At 45.2% G+C, this 22,734-nt stretch overlaps 1 protein-coding gene across 1 annotated transcript in view; it reads right to left on the bottom strand.

The window, feature by feature from the left end:
• The window catches only part of RIC1 (RIC1 homolog, RAB6A GEF complex partner 1), an 83,965-nt gene that overhangs the window by 2,570 nt on the left and 58,661 nt on the right, over positions 1–22,734 (bottom strand). The window contains exons 18-25 of the mRNA XM_054986899.1: positions 18,572–18,688; positions 15,692–16,420; positions 13,025–13,183; positions 4,800–4,936; positions 3,349–3,635; positions 2,541–2,735; positions 383–560; positions 70–258 (exon numbers count right to left, since the gene is read on the bottom strand). Coding sequence (XP_054842874.1) covers positions 70–258; positions 383–560; positions 2,541–2,735; positions 3,349–3,635; positions 4,800–4,936; positions 13,025–13,183; positions 15,692–16,420; positions 18,572–18,688 — 1,991 coding nt within the window. The remainder of the gene's footprint in view (positions 1–69; positions 259–382; positions 561–2,540; positions 2,736–3,348; positions 3,636–4,799; positions 4,937–13,024; positions 13,184–15,691; positions 16,421–18,571; positions 18,689–22,734) is intronic.

Raw genomic sequence — 22,734 nt, 5'->3', positions numbered from 1 at the left:
CTATGCTAAACTGTTTGAAGGTTTAGCTGGCATACAATAAAAAGATAATGCATGAAACTAGGCACTTACCAGTCTGTAGAAGCCCATCTGTCTACTGCATGCAACCCTGTCTTGACATTCTTCAACAATTCTCCATCAACCTCTGAAGACTGCAACAGGCTAAACACTTGGTTGATTATTGAGGATTCTCTAAGAATAAGGCCTATAACAACACACCAGTCCAGGCATCCTGCTTCCATGAAAATATGAAGCAAATACCTACAGAAAACAAGGAAGGAACTCTGAGAGAACAGAAAGCCCTTGCACTGCACAACAGCTGCTCTGTCTCCATCTACTAAGAACAGTCCAGAGGTAACATCCCAAATACCTGAAGCCAACTTACCGCAGCTGAACCTGTGATTTGTGTGGCCCTTTACTGGCCAGCTCCAAGGAGATATGCTCCAGCTCCGACTGTGTTAAACTTAGAGCGGAGAAGTTTTCATCCACCACAGTCCAGTCTCCATCTACTATAGAGCTTGTTTCTGTCAAGTCTGTTGCTGAACCAATACTGCATTCATCACCTGTTAGGAGACATTGGAGTACGTTTAGAATTCTCTGTAGAAGACAGAAAACGATTCCCTCGAGGTTAAAAAACATGAGGTAATATTTCTAAGAGAACGGCCTATTAGAATCCTTTTGATAAATTCCAGGCAGCGTCACAGAAATGGCTGCTTAATAAGCAAGGCAAGTGCAAGATGTGGCAATATCTAATCTCACATTCTCTCTATGCAACAAGAGCGCTGCCTGTCAAGTCTCAAAGCACAATATGAGTGGGCTGGAACAAAGGACAAGAATAGCATTTTTAAAGAAGAATAGACTGGAGATTCTCAGGAGGCTATTGTAGAGTTCATTCAAAACAGAAATATGGCAAGTTAACTAAGCTGCTCTCTCCTAAACTTCAGGCTAAGAATATCGTGAATATTCCCTGTATGACTAAGCTTTTAAAGTGCTTCAGCTGTTGGAAACTATTCTATTTCTTCTGAGACCTTGCAGAAACATAGCAATGTATATGTTACAGGCACACTGAAAACTTTAGGAGCCCAGGAAACCTGTTCACAAATTTTGTTTTAGTGACTTCTCATAATGTTCTCATGGAGGTGGGGAAACACACACTAACAAGTGTAATTTGGAGCCAAAGCTCTGTTTACATTCAATGTGAAAGCATTCAAGATCTGCAAGATGAAGTGATGGAGCAGCTTCTGTAAAAACAGCCCTCGCAGACCACAACATGTGAGCTGCCTTCCATCGGACATCAAACTAATGCGGGAGGTTTATACATTCAGCAGCAAATAATGGAATGAGTGATGAAACAAAGCTATACAGGTCCATGTGAAGGACCTATTAAATCATATGAATTATTACAAGCAAAATCAAGGTCATTCGAACCCAAGCATTTAAAGCAGGAACAGAAAGCATCACCACCTGTCCTGTGGAAGCCTGGGAAAACCCCAATCGATACACATGACCATATTTCAACCATTTAAAATTTAAGCAGTGGATCTTGAAATCTGGCCAAAAAATACACTCCCAAGAAACCTTAATGCTATGATTCAATGTGCTTAGTAGTTTAGGAAACTTTACACACCATTATTTATTTTGAAAACTGATACACTGCTCCTCCAGGGACCTTTCCAATGGCTTCCACTATTTTTGGGAAGGGATTTTTTGCTCTTATATCAAGTAATAGGGAAACATAGTGAGGGCAAACAATTATTAGGCAACAACAGGTATACAGAAGTTGAAGGGCAGGGACTGAAGGATGTGAAGTGAGCAGGCAGGTACTTCCTGGCTGATAAAAGCCCTGCTCAGACCACTTCTACTTTCTAAACATTTAACCAAAATGGCCCACATTTTTATGCACTGTCCTCATTGGTGAGAAGGCTAAGTTGTCCTAATTCTTTCCCTTACAAACTTGTTTCTGAGAGCCCATACTCATTACGCTGCATACAACTGTGGTCATGCTGTTGGAAATGGCATCATGTAATCTTGCTTTAAGGAAACTGTAAAGCATACTGTGTTTTATTCCCTCAAAAATCCATTCATTTCCTTGTTTTCTTAATTGATTCTAGCTTTCCTCTCTTCTGAGGAAAAGGAAAAAAATCACACCTAACACTGGAAACAAGAATGCATCTCAGAAAAGAATGCGAATTTGATAAATGTTTTGCCTCCCTAAGCCACTAATGGGACAAAATATTCTGTTACACATGAAATTTTATTAAACGGGCAATCTGCTTTTTGATCTCCCATTTAGGACACGAATCTAGAGCATTAACTTGTGGTGTAATTCCTCAGGCAGACCTGCTTCTCATCATTTGTGGGGCAGGCTTTTTCCCTGAAATGTATTCCTTTTTTTCTCTGTGCATTATGACATTCAGAGGAAGACTACAGAGCAGCATAAACAGCATAACATAGTAGACTGTTTCAGAAATAATATAGAACTTAAAACACATCTACAAAAGGCAACTAACCGCCCCCGCCCCCCCAAGACTGAAGTGGCATACCTTTATTCAATAAAGGTGAGAGAAATGCCTCCTGCGTGTGAGGTCCGTGGGACGATGCTGCATCCATCTCTCTTTGGGAGGAACTGATGGTGCCGAGCCAGCTATGACTTCTTGGTGCACTTGGACCCCCACCATCTATTGCCATATTCAAAAAACTATCGGCTGACTGCGATTTTAACAGCTGTTCACCTATTACTGTAAACAAAAATATTAAGTATAATCTATAGTTCTGATTGTCTGAAACACCTTTTTCAATATTTCTTGGTAGCTCACACAAGCTCTCTACAGCTCTCCCTAAATGTGTACAGAATGGAGAGCTTCACTGCAACAAGAATAATGGCCCATTTAACAGAAATCCTACATGCCCCAGAATTAAGGAGAGCCTATTTCTCCATCTCTTTCCTGATTGCATAACATAAACATTCACCAGCCATTATCTTACCTTCCAACAATGACTGTTACACATTTGCATTAGTTGATGAAAATTAAAAATTGTAAGAAAGGGACTTGCGGTGAAATCCTAAGCAGAGTTACTCCAGTCTAAGCCCAATGAAATCAATTCTGTTTAGGATTTCACTGCTAATGGGAAAATGCAGGGGCTTTAGAGGTCCTTTAAGTTCAACACAGCTTACCTGCTGGTCAGTTTTGGACTTTAGCACAAAATATGGAAGTTGCAGGAAATGCAACTGGCTTAGAAATACAGTGAAACAAAGAGCAAAACATTTGTATTTTTCTTCCTCTGCATTTGTGTCACACTCAGACTGCTTTCACTTCCTAGTTTCTTAAGCAAAAAATAATGACCCAGTACCTGTTCTGTACTTTCCATTCTTAAGAGGTGAATTTATGGAGCAGACTGGAATAATTGGAAATGGCCAGAGAAAATCATGGTGTAGTTTCTTCAGAGAAGTTACAAAATCCTCTACACGGGCAGCTCTGGTACGCTCCTTACACAGCCAGCCTATCAGCTCAAAGCCCAACTGTGCAGCAAAACAACCAAGATCCTTAAGCCTGACTTCTTCCAGAAGGCGCCGAGCATGTCGCCAGAGCATCATATCAATGTACATGTTCTCAGCACAGTCACTGTCCTTACTCCACCTTATGGAGAAAAAAAACAGCACAGAGTACAGAATTACATTTTTCCATTACTTTATTTTTTTAGCAGATCTATAACAACTTCCAAAACTGCTGGGTCAGCATTAGATTTTTAGTAATATATTCAAACATATATTTTCTGTTATGCAGGTAATACAGTTAATGCATAAAAATATCAAATATTTATAAAGAAAATTAGTTTCCTCTCCAACTCCCAACACCCACCATCCATACAATTCCCTCATATTCCTTAGTGGATCACCTCATTATTTCCAACATTCATAGTATTGCTGTAACATGCATATAACAAAAGTGATCTGCTATGAAATTAACACCACAATCATACAGCCAGTCTATAAACTGCTTAGGATAGCAGCTAAGTCCCACGTTGGTATAACTCGAAAATATACCAGAATAGGACTACACTGTCAAAAAGGATTAGAAATGGGAAGTATCAAGCAGAAGCCTTGCTTAATTGGTTTCTAAGCCACCTTGGTGTAACATTACACCCGTGAAAACACTTGTGTAAGTTCAAACACTCCTACTAAACTCAATGGGAATGAAAAAGAAAGTTCCTCTGCCTATCTCCAGCTGCGCCTATACAGCCATGTCACAGCTTAGGATAGCAGGTAAGTCTGCAGCCAAACACAGCTCTCAAAAGCACTTCATAAACCCCAGCTAGGATACCCATATCTCAGAAGGCTGAGTGCACAGCATGAGACTGTATCTCTGGTCCTCTGTCTGGCACTCTTAATGCATACAAAGGTTTCAGAAGCCCCTAAGAAAGGATACTTCACACAGAAAAGGAGCACTCTGGGGAAGTGAGGCACAGAGAAAGAGATGCTGAAATAAACATCAGCACTCACTGGGTGGTAGCTTTCTCCTATGGCTGACCCAGAGATGTCAGTATGCATGTTGCTGATTTTCTGAGCCCAGTGCAACTTCTTTTGAGTAGGGCCAAATTCTTGATTCACGTTTGACCCAATCTGGATGCATTACTAGCTGGCAGCAGACACAGCATTCCTCTTGAAATGCAGTATGATCACTCTGTCATGTAATATAAATAGTTTCATGTGAAAGAGCTGTGAAGAGACTATTTCCCACTCAGTGGATGAAAAACATTTTGCCATAGTGTAAATAAGAAAATCTGATATCAAAATGACGTACCTCTTCCCAGTGGGGCCAGAGGGCATACTCAAGGTTTTTTGCAAATTAAACTTGCCAGCTGGAATACCATCTCCGGACTGGGACAAACTAATGCTGCGATGTCTGAAGAACTCAAAGCCACCACTTGAACTAGGTTCCTGTAAGGAAAATATAGAGTAAAACAGGGTTAACATACCTGTAACTTATGTTCATCGAGTTCTTCTGTGCTGACACACATGGGGACTGCGCAGGCGCAGGCCAGCCGCCGGAGAATTTTCTAGAGCTTCCATGGCTCCGAAGGGGCCGTTTGTCGCGCGCCTCAGCGACCGTTTTCCCGCCCAAACGGTCACGTGATCCTCCAGCGACCAACGGCCCCTTCCCTCAGTTCTCCCTTGCCGCCGCTTGACCAACACACTCCAGCCATAACACCTTAAAAACACCAATTTCTGTTACAGCCATCACATTATCGTGCATTGGAGTTCACAGCGGGGTAGGAGGGAGGGTTGTGTGTCAGCACAGAAGAACTCGATGAACATAAGTTACAGGTATGTTAACCCTGTTTTCATCTTCGTTCTTCTGTGCCTCCACACATGGGAGTGTACCAAGCTTCACACAATAAGGAAGGCGGGGGTGAAGTCCAACACAATTTTATTGAACAAACAAGAACAACAATAAATAGATATGCATATATACATCTATGTAAAAAACTGTGTAAGGACACATAAATACTCAATATTTACATATATACACACCCCCAGGTACATATATACACACTTTCACTCAAGGGTACCCAGCAGGTACGCCAAGAAAGTCATTCCAAAACTCCCTCAGGAAAAAAGGGAGTGTAAGACAGCCTTGGCCACAGATACATCCTGCTCCGCATTGACATCAACGGCGTAATGCCTGACAAAGGTGTCTGCAGAGGACCATGTGGCTGCTTTACAAATGTTAACCAGGGGCACCCCCCTGAGGAGTGCCGAAGAAGATGCTTGGGACCGCGTGGAGTGGGCTCTGACATGAAGCGGGCAAGCCACCCCTGCCAGGGAATAGGCCTTGCTAATGGCCGTCACAATCCACCTAGACAGGGTCTGTGAGGAAGCCCTGCTACCCTTGTCCTTGGCCCCAAAACATACAAACAGGTGAGGACTGGAACGGAATCCCTTCGTCCTATCCAGGTAATAGGCTAGGGCCCTCTTCAAGTCTAGGGAATGGAGGGCCTTTTCCCCCTTAGAGGAAGGTTGAGGAAAGAATGCAGGCAGCGAGATATCCTGCGAGAGGTGGAAGGCGGACACCACCTTGGGCAGGAACCCGAGGCAGGGACGCAGGACCACCTTGTTGGGATGAAACACAAGAAAGGGAGGGTCAGACCGCAGTGCAGACAGCTCACTGACCCTTCTGGCCGATGTGACGGCCACCAAGAATGCTACCTTGTAGGATAGCATATCCAAAGGGCACGTAGCCATAGGTTCAAATGGAGGCAACATGAGACGTGAGAGCACCAAGGACAGCGACCACTGAGGCACTGGCGCCGACACAGGTGGGTAAAGATTGTACATGCCCTTAAGGAACTGGCGGGAATGTGGGTGAGAAAACACCGTAGCACCCTCAACTCGGGCGTGAGCAGCTGATATCGCTGCCAGGTGGACCTTGAGGGAGGACACCTTCAAGCCCAGGCCACGCAAGTGGCACAAATACTCGAACACAACCCCCAAGGGACTGCTGTCAGGCACCACTCCTCTGGCAAGTGCCCAGAGCTCAAACCTGCGCCACTTGGCCGCATAAGCGCGCCTAGTGGATGGCCGACGAGCATTCAGGAGGACCCTCTGTACCTCGTCAGTAAAGCCTATCGGGGAGGAACGATCCGCCAAGCCGTCAGGTGCAGCTTCTTGGGATCGTGGTGGACTAGGCTCCCGTTTAGGAGAAGGTCTTGCCGAGGGGGCAGACTCACATATGTCCGTTGGGACATTCGCAGGAGCTTCGGGAACCAAACCTGCCGTGGCCAGAAGGGGGCCACTAGGATGCAGTCCGTCCCGTCCTCCTCTATCTTGCACAGGACCCTGGGAATCAAGGGGAACGGAGGAAACATGTAGTGCAAGCCCTGCGTCCACGTAAACTGGAAGGCATCCCCAATAGAGAGGGGGTCGCTCCCTGCCCTGGAACAGAACGTGTGGGCCTTGGTGGTCGCCGCAGTGGCGAACACGTCTATCACTGGATGACCCCACATCTGGAAGATCGGCCCAACGCACTCTACGTTCAGTTCCCACTCGTGGTCCAGTAAAGGGACCCTGCTGAGGGCATCTGCCCGGGCATTGTCTGACCCAGCCACGTGTATAGCACGGAGCGACACGCCGTTCTTGATAGCCCACTGCCAAGTGAGTGTGGCTTCCCGGCACAGGGCCATGGACACTGTGCCCCCCTGCTGATTCACGTAGTACATGGCAGTCGTGTTGTCCGTCTGCACCAACACCTGACGATTTCTCAGCAGTGCTGTAAGAGACACAAGTGCGAAACGAATGGCCCTTAGTTCAAGCACATTGATATGAAGGGTCTTTTCCCTGTCAGACCAGACATCTTGCACAGACACATCACCACAGTAAGCCCCCCATCCCAACAGAGAGGCATCAGTGGTAACCGTGATGTCATGGTGTTGATACCCAAAAGGGGTCCCTTTAAACAAGTTGTCATCAGACAGCCACCAGTCCAAGGAGGAGAGGATGACCCTCGGGATAGAGAATTTGAGGGACGGAGGGTGCAGCAGAGCATCGTACCTCCGCACAAACCAGTTCTGGAGAGGGCGCATACGCAGCCTAGCAAAAGGCACCACAGAGGTAGCCGCTGCCATATGCCCTAATAAGCACTGGATAGTGCGCACAGACTGGAATCGGTTCCTTTTAAACATGGACACCAGACCCCTTAGGGACCGAGCCCTCTCCAAGGGGAGCAGAGCCTTACCCTCCACAGAGTCTAAGAGTGCGCCAATGTAGGACACCTTGCAGCTGGGCACCAGTTTGGATTTCTCCAAGTTCACCAGGAGCCCCAGGCGTTGGCAAGTGCTAAGTACCAAGCCAATGTCCTGCACCAGCCTAGACTCCGATTCAGCCACGATGAGCCAGTCATCGAGGTATGGAAAGATGGTACAGCCTTCTTCCCGTAGGAAGGAAACCACAGGGGCCACACATTTAGTGAACACTCGTGGGGCAGTGGACAGGCCAAAGGGGAGCACCTTATACCGGAAAACCCTTTGCCGGTAAACAAAGCTCAGGTATTTCCTGTGCTCCTTCCGTATGCCCACGTGAAAGTATGCGTCTTTTAAGTCAAGAACCGCAAACCAATCTCCCCGATTCAGCAAGGCGATCACAGCCGCCAACGTAACCATTTTGAATTTGGTCACCTTGAGGAAGGCATTAAGGCCCCTCAGATCTAAAATGGGACGTAAGCCCCCATCCTTCTTAGGGACCAGGAAGAACCTAGAGAAGAAACCCTTTACAGAGTCCTCATAGGGCAATTCTTCCACAGCACCCTTGGCCAAGAGCGACACGATCTCCGCATCCAGCTCGGCCATAGTGTTATTAACAGCTGTCAGGGGTGAACTGCATCTAGGCAGCTCAACGAATTCCAGCCCGTATCCCAGTTCAACAATAGTTAAGACCCATGAGTCAGATGTTATTGACTCCCACTCAGAGAGGAGTGGACTCAGTCTGTCCGAAAAGTTCGGGGATACGGCTGGCGTGACCCGTCAGTACTGCCTCCCGGCGCCCTGCTGATCTTTCTGCTGGGCCGGTTGCTGTGCCGGGCGAGGCTTGAAGGGCCGACGCCTCCTCTGCTGTTGTGCGGGAGGGTAAGGCCGCTGCTGGTAGGCAGGATACGGTTGGTAGCCCGGCCGCTGATGTTGGTATCTGCCCTGGTAGTGGTAAGGGCCGGACCGGGGAGCGTACCGTGGCCTGGAGGAGGGCTTGTCCGCTGGAGCCAGACCCAAGGACCGTGCCGTCTGCCTGTCCTCTTTTTTCTTTTTCAGGGTCTCGTCGGTCGATTTGGAGAACAGCGAGTCCCCTTCAAAGGGCATGCTCTCCACCCTGGAACGCACCTCCTGGGACAGGGCCGTAGACCGCAACCAGGAGTGGCGCCTGAGGACCACCGCCGAAGCCATTCCCCGAGCAGCAGTGTCGGCAGCGTGGCTCCCGGCATTCATCTGCTGCTTAGACAGCCGGACAGCCTCTGTTTGCAGCAGGGACACCACAGCCTTCTGCTCAGGTGGAAGGTCTCGAGTGTAGGATGCCAACTTCTCCCAGAGGTACAATTGGTACCCTGCCATGATGGTCTGGTAGTTGGCGATCCTCAGACCCAGCGAAGCGACGATGTACTGGCGCCTGCCCATGGCATCCAGCTTCTTGCCCTCTTTATCGGCAGGCACCGAGGAGTGACCCGACCGTCGGGGGTTGAATTCCTCCGTGACCAAGGAGGAAGGTGGAGGGTGTTTCACCAGTGCCGGCCAGGTACCCTGCTTGATCTTGTAGAGCTGCTCAATCCTCTTGGATGTTGGAGGCTGATCACAGGGCACCTGCCATACCTTCTCCACGATTTCCTCAATACCCTCGAGCATTGGAAACCCAACGTACGCCGGATTATCCCCGTAAATACGTTTGAGGAGCTTGTCCTTGGTCTTCGGGGCTGCTGAAGAGATGTCCATCTCGAGAGCCTTGGCCATTCTTGCCATCTGGTCGGCGTAGATGCGGAGGTCCTCGAATGGGGAGTCCGCAGATGGCACTAGCTCCTCAGGTGGCGATGGTTCGGACCAGGACTCCGACTGGTAGCCGCCAAAGCTCTCGACATCCTCCTCATCGGAACCGAGCTGGGATTCCGGAACCTGGAGCGGAGGGGGAGCCCACGCCGACCTCGATGTCGAAGGCCTCGGTTCCGACACGGAGAAGCCCGCAGGTGCCCCCTCCCATTGGCAACGGTATGGCGAGGGGAGGTAGGAAGCCTGTCGATGCCGGGACGCAGTGGACCGGACTGATCGGACACTGTCCCCGGAACCATGCCGCTCACGACCGACCGGAGGTGGAGACGGACGGACAGGCGACGGACGGCTCCGACGAGGAGACGGGCTCGGTTCCAGCCTCGGCGACCGAAGGGGAAGCGATGGTCGGCTCCGACGGCGCGGGCTCGGCTCCGGCCCCGACGAGAATTCCGCGGGCACCGTCTCGAAGGCCATCGGATCCGGCACTGGCACGGAGATGTCTTCTGGCTCCGGGGAGCCCAGATGAGGGGAAGGCGTGTGAGGAAGCACGATGACCTCCTCCTGAGGAGCGGGACGCGGCGACCGGTGATGCTTGGTCTTCTTCTTCTTCTTTGCTGGTTCCGAAGAAGACCTCGGAACCGACGCGCTCCTCGCCTTCGAAGGGGACCTCGGCTTCGACCTCTTCGCTTTGATCGGGATCGAACCGGCCGTCGGTTCCGACCGGGGACTCGGTACCAGGATCCTCGGTTCCGAAGCTGGTCTCGGATCCGACCTGGTAGATGACGCGCTACGGGGCGGCCGCACCGGTCCCTGCGCTGGAGAGGCCGCTCTCGACGCCGAGGTACTCGGGGGACGCGGTTTCGACCCCGACCTCGCGGAGGCCACTGAGCCAGCTCTCGAATGCCGTTCGGCAGAGGGGCTTGGGCCGGCCTTGGAGGAGGGCAACGGAGCGCCTCCGGACATGACCTTCTGCCACAGGGAGGAGTTAAGTCGGGCCTTGCGCTCCTGCCGGGCCTTGCTGGTGAAGCCCTGGCAAATCTTACAGGCCGTCACATTATGGGTCTCCCCCAAACAGAACAGGCACAGTTCATGGCCATCGGTCTTGGCCATTTTAGTGTGGCATTGCAGGCAATGCTTGAAGAGAGCCTTAGAGGCCATCTTCAGGGGCACGCGAAAGGAAGGTCAAAAACAGTCCGAGTCAAATTACCGAGTCCACAACAAAGTCCAAAACGAGATCCGAAGAATAGTCGAGGTCACGAAGTCCGAAGTCAAAAGCCAAGCAATCAGTCAGAATAAAGCACGAAGCACAAAAGCACAGAGCAACGAAGCTCACGTTCTCTCCAAGCGGCGGCAAGAAGAGAACTGAGGGAAGGGGCCGTTGGTCGCTGGAGGATCACGTGACCGTTTGGGCGGGAAAACGGTCGCTGAGGCGCGCGACAAACGGCCCCTTCGGAGCCATGGAAGCTCTAGAAAATTCTCCGGCGGCTGGCCTGCGCCTGCGCAGTCCCCATGTGTGGAGGCACAGAAGAACGAAGATGAACATGTATAGAGAGGACTGATGCATGATATCTAGTAAAATACATACCAGGACTTTAAAGAAACAATTACTATTTCTAGTTTTTGTTGCTAATATTTATTTTCCAATTACTTGTTTCATATGTGATTAATGAAATTGCTGCCTTGGGGAATATAGCACTTGAGTGAATCAGTAAATAGTTTCATTGTGAAAATAATTTTTTTTTAATATAGTAGAAAATGACCAGGCAGACATTCAAGAGATAAAGCTGTCTCAATAACTTGTTAAATATGCGCAAGACAAACCTATTTAGGGTTTAGGAATTACATAAACAATAGTACCCCTACAGGAGACAGATTCAGTATATTTCCTTTCCAGAAACAAGGCCATTCTAGCATTTAAAAAACCCTTTTGTTTAAGAATACTCTTATAATTTACTGATGCATTCTTTTTAACTTCTGCATCATGTAAAGAGTAAGTCTCGCACAGTGTGCATGCTTACAACTGAGGCTCCATGAAGCCATGCTTTCCCATGGCCTTTCAGCTTCAATTCTCTTCCTCTCCACATCGGAGGCAACACTGAGGACCCCATGGTGACTGTGGCCATTTAGCTGCACACTGCTTTACCTACAGGTTTTTGGTAGCTGGGAAGAATAATTTTTAAAAAGTGCCCATCAATGTATGAAATTCTCAACATGACCCCGTATGTGTATACATAAATCTGGAGACTGAAGTGATGGAGAGACAAGACAGATTTTTCTACAAACCTGAGAAAAGTCCCAGGTTTGCAGAAAAATCTGAAATCTTAAAAATTGCATTGGGAGGTTAACCCCCACTGCCATGATAGAAACAGTACCTGTAGCTTTAAGAAATGAATGACCTCAATGGCTATTGCTAGGCAACCACAGCTGTATTACCAGAGTTCAAGACTATGTTTCTGTTGGTAACCGGCAAGTAGAGGGGGCAGAGCCCCTTTTCAGGGTTGTTTTGGCCCCATAGGGGCCAAGCCCAGCAGCAATGACCAGGTAACGTGCTACTACCTGACTTGAATGATTCACCCAGTCCCAGTTGCTTGTTACTGTTCAGCAGCAGTCACCTCACAAAATTCAGTGTTGTGTAGTGGTTAAAATTTCAGATTATGAAGTGGGAGACCCTAATCTGAATCTCCACTCTGCCATGGAAACGCCTTGCATGACTCTGGGCCAGACCCACACATTCAGCCTAACCTACCCCACAGGGTTATTGTGAGGGTAAAATGGAGGCAAGAAGAATGATGAAACTACTTTGGGGTCCCCACTGCAGAGAAAGATGGGGTATAAATCAAGTAGATAATAAATATAACTGTTGATGGAATGCAGATGAAAGATAGGTTGGTTGGGGTGAAAAGAAAGGAGAAAAGCTGAGGATATGGGAGCTATCAGGAAGCAGGAAAGAGGAAATGGTAAATGGGATGTCCTCAAAAGTCTTAGAGGGTTCCCTGCTTATATACCTTATTAATCATCATTAGAGCACCAATTTCAATGTTACTCCAACTCCAATTTTACTGGTGCACGACTGCATATGAAAGCCATAGTTCTAATCAACTGAAGAGTTTTTCAATGCTCATAAATAAAGTATTTAGATTTGTGGGTACTTCCACTCATGCACAAGAGGCCTCCCTATTTTTTAATAATTTCCCTTTGTCCACTGAATCTCTCCAAGCCATATGCCACGCTAGGCTGTAGTGCCTCCCAACCCTCAAGAGCAGCTTTTCAGAGGGCACAGGAAGCTATAGAAGGACAAGGGAAGCCCTGTTTCATGAACAGTAGTTAGATCCTAGCCAGTGTTATTCAAACTCTTTAAAACATTTATGAACCACATCTTCGTATGTAGGCTCAGGGGCACTTGTAAATTTGCCTTGCATTACTTGTCATCATTACAGTAAATTAATGAAATTGCTTTTTGGTAATTACTCAACCTATCTTTGACAAATATACAGTGTTCCTAACAAACCTGAGTTGTTGGTGTAGGAGGTGGTGTCTCCGATTCTCCAGAGCCAATCGCTTTCAGAAATCTGATCATATGCCGACAAAGATCCCACTTTCCCTGCTCCAAAGCAGTATTGAATAGCAAAGTGGCATGCTGCCTACTAACAGCTGGTACCTCCATATTCTACAAGCAACACAAAGCATTTTTAGACAGACACCACTGATGTGTGCAGTAAGATATACTTCTCCTACATCAGTCAAGAAACATCACTCCTGTAGAAGCAACCTCCCCCTTAAATTAAGGGCTTATTCTAATATTCTAATAAGCCCTTAATTCTGCTGCTTTCCTACCACTCCAATAAGCAAAGTTTGTTGATAGATTAAGTATTTATACCCCACCTTTCCTTGTTAGATCAGATTTGAAACTTTCCTCTAAACTGAAGTGGTTCCTTAGGCTGGAGAAAGGCTACTAAGCAGAATCTAGTTAACACTCACTGATACTGGCCCTATTTGGGCATTTGGTTGCTATCAAGAGACTGCTGGTAGGAGTGTATGGGACAGCCAGAAGGACTGTGACCCAGCCAACATGGAATTGGGACGCCTACTGAGGCGTGTGATCCAGGTCTGTGAATCCAGCAATGCTGGTTCACATGGAAGAACCCCAGATCCAATCCAAGCTGCTGGACTCTGTTGGGCTGGATTTTTTGACTGCAGCAGGCAGCCACTGCAGGCAACGAGCAAGAGAGGCAGCAGCATGAAGCCAAGCTGAGCTAGGGTTGCCAGTCCCCCACTGGGGGGAGGGGATTCTTCACTCCCACCCTCCACCCTCTGCCCCCACTTACCTGGCCAGCGGGGGGGTGGGGATGCGCCTCCCAGGGTGTGTTTCTGGGCCTGAATCGGGCCACTGCAGAGCACAACAGCACTCCTGTACTCTGCAGCAGCCCAAATTGGAAATGTGCTTCCTGGGGTGTGCTCCCGGACCCGAATCGGGCCACTGCGAAATGCAGCAGCATTCCCATGCTCTGTAGCAGCCCGATCTGAGCTGAATCGGCCCAAATGGAGGCTGAATCAGCCCAGATTGGGCTGCTGTGGAGCACAGCAGCGCTCCTGTGCAGTTTGGTTCTGTTAGGTTTTGTTGGTTAAGCTTGCAAGGGACTTTGTTGAACCAGAGAATCTCAAGCAAGGGGTGGGGGGAGACAAGCCATGGAGTTTAAAAGCCTTGGAAATACTTCCTCATAGGAAACAATGGGATTGGTTGGAACAAAAGAAAAAATTAAGTAACTAAAAATGTAAGAGAATTGATTAAAAACACTGGTATATAACTTAATTCATCAATTAAAAGTAAATAAGTTTGATTTAAAAACATCCACAATATGCTTCAACATATAAACCTCTCTCTCTCTCTCTCTCTCTCTCACACACACACACACACAGAGTGAAATCACCCATTTAATCTTCATATCTACAGAACCAAACCCAGACATGCTTCAGCCCATGCGTCTTCCTCAGTGAGTGAGTGAGTGAGTGAGTGATCTTGTAAACAGCACTCCATCAATATAATAAATAAATCAAAAATAAATGACCCAGCACAAAATAGGCACTAAGATGTAATATAAAACAGCCTGAAGTAAATTCATCGAAATGCAATGAGGGCAATACATCCGGATAAGAGTTGTTCCTTTGTAACTCTCCTATAGCCAGGTCAAAAGTATACAGATTCAAGATGGAGTACTGAGCACTAACCAGAAATGAAACCATTTCATGTATTTTTGATGTATTAATTATATTGATGGAGTGCTGTTTATGATATATATATACCACTGAGGAAGGCCCCTGTGCCAAAATATGTCTGGTTTCTGTTCTGTACATCTGAAGATTAAATATACTAATATGCCTGCATATGGGTGAATTCACTGTGTATATATACAAGATTTTAGTACTTATATGTTGAACCACATTGCGGATGTTTTTAAATCAAACTTAAGTACTTTTAATTGATTAATTAAATTCTATATTGATGTTTTTAATCAATTCTCTTATATTTTTTAGTTACACAATTTTTTGTTTTGTCCCAACCTCTTTGGTTACCCTTCATTTGCAGGATTGTTGTTTTTCTCTCTCCTTTATTGTTGGCGTTACCAGTCCATAGATTTGGACCCAGGGTCTAATCCTCCTGAAATTTGGGGGGGGGGGCATGTCTTTAGAGGATAGTCAGGAGTAGGTTCCCAGCAAATTTGGTAGAGTTCGTTTGAAAAATGCTCCCACGGCCCCCCAAGACATTCTTTCCCATAGGGAATATGGCTGGATAAATCTATAATCTGGATCATAGAATCTGACCTGGATTTCAGGAATACTGATTTTTTGGGGTATCTCTGAAATCCAGATCTGAATCAACCAGATTTTTTTTTTTGGCATACTCTCCTAATGCCTATTGTATCAACTGGGACCTTCCTGAGGGAATTCGCAGATGTGATTGCGCAGGGCTCAAGCTTTGAACCACTGCTAAAAACAAAAACACCACTAACATTAGAATTTTCCCTTTTCCATTTCCTATAAACCTTTATTTAAAGCCTTCTGGACTACTATAATTAAGGTACAGTGTTTTAACAACAACGACAGATGTAAAACATTTCCTTTTGTGTAGCATGCCAATATAAATCCCTTTCTCAACAAAATAACTGAATACTATTACCTGTAAGATAATAAGGTAAGAGGCAGCTGTGTCTAAGTCCTGGGCCATTAAACACTCTTCAAACAAGTCTTTCGGGTTTCCAACAGCAGCAAAAAGATAATTCCACAGGGCGTACTCTGTTTTCCTAGCACAGTGAACAACTGTTTGCAGGAAGAGGGGGAACTCTGTAATGAATTTAGCCACAGTGGGAAGTAAAGGGTCAGGAATGGGTTCCCGCGAGGTAGCTTCTTCTTCCAGCACTTCATGAAGCATCAGTTCTAGTACATGAGGAAAGTATGGTAACGCGGCACAGGAATGAGCCAAAAGCAAGGCTTGTTCACCTAGGTTCTTCACCAAAAGCTGGCGTAAAATGTGATGGAGGTAGATCTGAGATGTTCTCTCAACAATACAGAAAGGGAAGAGAACCTCTAAGTGTTCTGCAGCACTGCTGTGAGTGTATAAACAGTCATAGAGCACAGTGTCATTGACAGCACCAAGAACCAAGGCATCTTCAAACAGGACAGCCAAGGGGTATATGTTAATGTGGAAAGGCAGCATGATCCGTCTTGACAGAAAGGAATGTGGTTTACGGTGGTCCCTGGGAAACAAAGGAAGCCAGACTTTCATACCTGATCCGCCACAGCTGAGCCACAGGGCCTCCAATAAGTGTCTTTTCTGTTTGTTAGAACGACATGTAGTCCAAACATTTTCAACAGATTGGGCAAGTACAACTGGAGCACAAAATGGCAGCTAAAAAAATAAAACCAACTTGTATCAGAAGTCAGTATTGAAACAAACTATAGTTCTGCGCAAACCACTCTGAAGTCATACCTCTGCAAACCTCCGTAAGAAGAGCCTGTTGGATCAGACCAGTGGTCTATCTAGTATTCAGAGGTTTACTGTCTCTGTCACCATGGCTAGTAGCCATTGATGGACTTCTCCTCCATGAATCTGTCTAATCCTCTTTTAAAGTTATCTGTGCTCATGGCTATCGCTAACACCACTGGCAGTGAATTCCACAGTATAATTACTTGTTGGGTAAAAAAGTATTTCATTTTGTCTGCCATGAACATCCATAAATGTAGTCAAATACTTCCAATTACTTTCCCATGCCTTTCATTTATCAAAATCAAAAACTGAATGGCTCCGTAGGATCAATTTGGAATTGTCTCGATCCATTCCAATCTAGTTTATGGCCTGGTTATTGGAATGCAATGGCCTTGATGGATGACAGGAACTTGAAGTATGATCCTGTTAATTCTCATGAATCCCTGGGCAGCTTTTGTTACCATTGATCATGGTATCCTTCTGAACCATCTTTCAGTACTGGGACTGGGAGGCATGGTTGTTCGATGGCTTTGGTCCTATCCTGAAAATAGGTTTCAGAGTATAGTGCTGGCAGGTAGCTGCTCCACCCCTTGGACTCTAGTCTATAGGCTCCTGCAAGGTTTCATCTTGTCCCCAATGCTTTTAACATATATGTAAAGCTGCTGGCAGGGGTCATCTGGAGATTCCGGCTGAGTTGCCACCAGTATGTAGGTGACACTCAGCTCTATCTCACACTTCCAACAGATCCCAGGGAGCCTGTGGAAACCATGAACAGGTACCAGGAGGCAGTCTGGGGATGGATGAAAGCTAACAAATTGAAACTTAATCCTGACAAAATGGAGATACTGCAGGTGTGGGGAGGGAAAGCTTGACCCAGGAATTGGGATATTTCCTGTTCTGGCTGGGTTTGCACTCTATCCTTTAAAGGAGCAGATGTGTAGCTAGGGGGTGCAGCTGGACCTGGGCCTTCTGTTGGCAGCAGTATCTTCACCAGGTTCTGCCCTTTCTGGATGGGTAAAATCTTGCCAGTGTGATGCACATCCAAGATTACTGCAATGTTTTCTACGTGGGACTGCCCTTGTCAAACTGTCTGGAAGTCAGTTGGTACAGAATGCTGTGACCAGAATGCTAACTGGAGTGTGTTGTAAGGAACATATCACTCCAGTCTTGTATGATAGCTTTCAATTTGCTTATGGGCCCAATTTAAGTTGCTGGTATTGACCTTTAAAGCCCTAAACAACTTGAAGCCAGCATTCTTGAAGGACCGCCTTCTCCCATATGAACCTACCTATCCATTCAGATTGTCTTTGGAGACCCTGCCCCCACCATCTAAGGCTAAATGGGTGGCAACCCAAGAAAGGGCCTTCTCAGTTGTGCTGAAGTCTTTGAGCTCCCTCCCCAGGGAAAGTAATCTGTCTTCATCTGTCACTGTCTTCTGCTACTGGTGAAGACTTTTTTTGGTTTGGCATCCTCCCAAACTGTCCCCCTCGTTACGCTGTGTGTGTATAAATATATACGAGCATTTAAACAATTCAATAAAACATGTTTTATTGAATTGTTTAAATGCTCGTATATATTTATATTTTAAATGCTGTTTTAATGTATTGATTGTTTTAATGTTGAAATATTTGTACTGGCTGTAGTTAGAATTCTTCCCAGTGTCACTAAACATTTGTTATGTATTACAGTCCATGTTTCAACCCTCTTTCTCGCTTCTGTTTCTGAAGTTAGTACCATGTCTCATACAATCACTTGCATGTTCATGGCAAAGATATTTACACACATCAAAGGCCTTGCACATTACTAGGCTGGCTCTAGTTTTCAAAGCAGCAATAAGTCACTAGGGAAGACAAAGTTTTTAAAAAACATTTAAAAAAGAGTCCATAGTGAGAATTTGTGCTGAAAGAAATTACAGAAATTGGCTTATAAATACAACCCAAGAACATCTTTAAAAAATTGTTTGAGGAACAATGGACACCCTGCATTGTAAACTGTGATTACTCATATTCAATTCACACATTCCTTCTACTATCTGGAAAGATACTATGTACATTCTCAAGAGTTAAAACTCACAAGTTTCCTTTGGTTGGGGCTACTGTCCTTTTCTCGTATCTGTGGCCCAGATCGATCTCTTTGAATCATAATTAGCTGTCCTGCTAAGTTTAACATAATGCTCTCTGCTTCACAGGCCTTAAATAAAAGGAATCAAATTATTTTTTGCAGCTTTGCAGAATCTTATCACCTATATACTGAAGGAGAAATGCATTTATAACAACACAATAAAGCATTTCAGCACATATACCAAGCACGGTAAAAAACAGATGAATAAAAAAGTCCCTGCTTGCAACTGCTTGCTAATTTTATGCTCTATCACAAACTAAGTGATGGTTGAGGGTGTTATTTGTCATTTAAAGGCATTTATCAATTGAAGGTTCCCCAACACACAGTACGCTTGTTACCAATTCAATATCACATATTTCAATTAGTCTTCCAATCGGTCTCCTGGAAAAGCACCCTTGCAAATGTTTAATTCGTATCACCTACCAACCTCTAAGGGACAACTGATGAATAAAATAACTTTAGAGTAGTTTTCTTACTAGTATATATTAACAGTTTGTGTATGTGACTTGTTTGGACACTTTTTAGTGGTGATTAAGGCTGCTCCATTACATTCTCATTATACTATTTATTAGGTAAATGCCGCCCAGTGAAATTCCTACTCCATACTGCTGCTTGGCAAGAGCCTATGTCTGGTCCTATTTAATGAGCAACACCATTAAATAAGCAAATGCCATAAAAACAATTTGTTGAAGTTATACAACAACCAATACAGTAGGAAAATTCCATGCCATTGTACTTACAAAGTAAATGAATCCATGGATGCTGACACAAATACTCCCCCTACCAGCCTGCACAGCTAATGTTTTCTTTCTGAATGTGCAAACGAAATGCATAAATTTTCGACAAATGACCTAACAATCTGGGACAATTTCCCCCAAATATGTAGTTTTGGTTAAAAAAGGAAATGGGTTCTCTAATATCATAAGTTTAATGTGCTGAATTAAAATATTGTTTATCAAGATGAATTCTCACACGAAGTCCTAGAAAATCTGTATTCAAATGGCCCAGTTTTTGCAAAGCAGTTCTGCCAATAACCCTAATTTTCAGATCTGATGAAAATATGTAGACATGGCTTCAATTTTTCTGCTTTTATGAGAGAGACAACCTGTAAGACTTTCATATGTGTGTATTACGAAGAATGCCATTTTCACTGATACGATCATACAAAAGTCATATCTTGCACAAATGCAGATTTCCTAGTAGGTTCTTCATTGGTTCCAGCAGGATAGCTGGGTTGGTTAAGGGTTCAGATAGGAGGATCAATCAGGTTGATCCTGACCACAATACTAGCTGAATGCAGCAGGAGAAAAAGGGGGAGACTTGGAGGAATCACAAGAACATATTTGGCACTCGGCAGGTGTGCTCCTTCATTCAATTTATGGGTCTACATGGTCCAAACAAGTAATATTTGCAACTGGAAGTGATGATCAAATGGCCGGCAACAATTTAATTCCTGCAAGAATGCAGACAGACCGCTGTAATGTAATGTGCTCCAGATTTTTAAAAAATTCAGTGTATTTAATTTTTTTTTGCATTCCTCTAAATACTTGAAGCAGCTTATGGTCTGTATAAAAAAACCTATAAAAGCAAGTTAAAACAATCACAGCTAATCAAAACATTCTAACAAAATCTAGTGTTCTTGCAGCCAGAAACAAGCCCATACAAAAATGCACAGAATCTAATCTGGGACTTAGCCAAGAAACACTTGCTGAAATCAAGTTGCTTTATACAGTTTGCAAAAGCGAACTAGAGAGGATGCCATGTGCACTTCCTTGGGGGCGATTGCCTCACCCTACGAAACAATCCCAGAGAACACCATTGATGTCATGAAGGATGATAATACTTCCCAATAGAAGAGAATTTCCAAATAAAAAATGTAGGGCTGAGTGAAGGTGCTCTGTGATGGACTCAGCTTCAGATGCTGAGATTTCCAGTCAGTGAGCTATGATTGACATGTTTCCTCCCCCCCCCGCCCCCATGGGGCTAGCCTGAAATGGCAGTTGGGGATGGAATGTTGGGGAAGCTGTTGGAGTTGGAGAGTAAACAAGAGAGTGGAAGGGAGCTGGAGCCTGGCTTTTGACCAGAGAGGGTCAGCCAGAGAATCCTCTGAGAGAGGAAATGTTTGTGAAACACTTTTAGTCCTAGGACTGAAGTGGGGAAAACCAGCACTAACTCCTACTTAGACTCAAGAGACCTGGGAGTTATAGAGGGCCAAGGAAGTGGGTAGAGAAGAGCTTCCCCTTCAGTGCCAGGAACAGGGTTATAGCTCGTAACTATAACGTCTGCCCAGTATCAAGGAAGGGTTTGTCTCAGTGGAGCACCCTTAAAGGTCTGGAGAGTCATGCAGTGTCTGTGCTTTAAAAGGGAAACATTTATGAAGCAGTGTCAACCTCTAAAAGAAGCCAGCAACCTAGTATTAAAACAAGTGTTTTGTGCCTCACACCAGTGAAGCTGCTGTATAAAAACCTTCGTTTCTTCAGTTCAAACACCTGCCTACCTGCCTTTTGATAGTAACCTTCTGTAAATAAACCTTCAGTTATGTTTTGAACATCCCCAAGCCTTGTGTGCCAGTTTCTGCTAAAGGGAAGCACAAACCCTTGATCTGTCCCTTACTAAGACTTGGCTGGGTAACCATTTTTAATATTTCTTAAGGGTGGGACAAGAAGGAAAGTTGAAGCTTAACATCAACCATGCTACCAGAGGCTTCCCAGCCCAGTATACAGCTTCATAGGCTTAAAGAGGAGAAGTTTTACCTCAGGGAAGGGGAAGGTCAGCCTAAGCTTGAGTTGGACGTGGGTTTGCGGCATGCTCTATACAGGAAAAGGCAATTCTTCAAGTATAAAGGTCCCAAAGTCATGAACTTAAAATGTTGAAACCAGCACTCTGAATTGCACCTGGACACAAACTGTAGCCAATGTAATTTTTGGAAAACAGGGTAACATGGGCATATCACCCAATTTCAGCTAACAGATGAGAAGCAGCATTCTTCACAAACAGAAATTTCTGGTTATCTCCAAGGACAGCCCCTCACAGAGTATGTTATTGTTATTCAATTGAGAAGTTATAAAAAAAAAGTGGCCAGGTCAGCAAAGTCAAGTACCGCAGAAAGCTTCCTAATCAGATGCAACTAAAAGAAATCACTATGAAGCTGGAAGGGTAGCAGAACTTCAACAATATACTGCAGCATGAACATACGCCAGTGCCACCTGCACTTGAGTGGAAAATTCAGAGCAAAAAATAAAAACAATCATTGCAGAAATCTTAATAAGAGACCCAGTGCAGGGGTTAGAAGATCAGACTGGGATCTGGGAAACTCAGATTCAAATCTCCACTCTGCCATGAAATCTCACTGGGTGATTTTGTGCGAGTCATACACACTCAGCCTAACCTACATCATCTCACAGGCTGGTTGTTGTAGGGATAAAACAAAAGGAGAGGAGACTGATGTAAACTGGGGAGAAATAAGAATTGTAACTCTCGATTGCAACCCACTTGGGAAACTCGTCATTAGATTTTCAAAGCAAGAGATGAGCAGAGGTGTTTAACCATTGCCTTCCTCTTCCTAGCAATCCTGGTTTTCCTTGGTGGTCACCCATCCAAATACTAACCAATGCCAACCCTGCCTGGCTTCCAAGAGCTGACAAGCTCAGGCTAAAGCTGAGGTAAAAGGGAAGTAAATAAATATCCTCTGTATTCCTCAGATGGCAGCTGAAAGTACTTGAGATGCCTTGAGATTCATGTGTGATGGTACTAGGAAAAATCTCTAGCTGTAACATGCTCAATGATCTGGGAGATCATTTTTTGAACTCTTTTTTCACAGTGGACTACATTTTGATAGGATTGCCATTATGTTTGACAGACAGAGGTCACAATATGTCAAGGAAGGGACAAGATACAAACAATAAGTAAGCTGATTTCGAGATCTATTAAATATCAAGCTTTTCCATTTCCAAGCAACTGGTCAAATTTCTTTGCTCTCCCTGACAGTCAGACTGATCATGAACACTTCCTTTCTGTACAACTCATATTCTAGTAACCTGAGAACAAGATCATAATTATTTCCTGATGGATTTAAAGATGACAATACAGTAGAATCTTCCAAAGGCAAGGTCTTT

Source organism: Eublepharis macularius, chromosome 8 (genome assembly GCF_028583425.1).
Source record: "Eublepharis macularius isolate TG4126 chromosome 8, MPM_Emac_v1.0, whole genome shotgun sequence".
NCBI lineage: Eukaryota > Metazoa > Chordata > Lepidosauria > Squamata > Eublepharidae > Eublepharis > Eublepharis macularius.
Note: the sequence above shows the minus strand (reverse complement) of the source record. Positions and strands in the feature narration are given on the sequence as shown.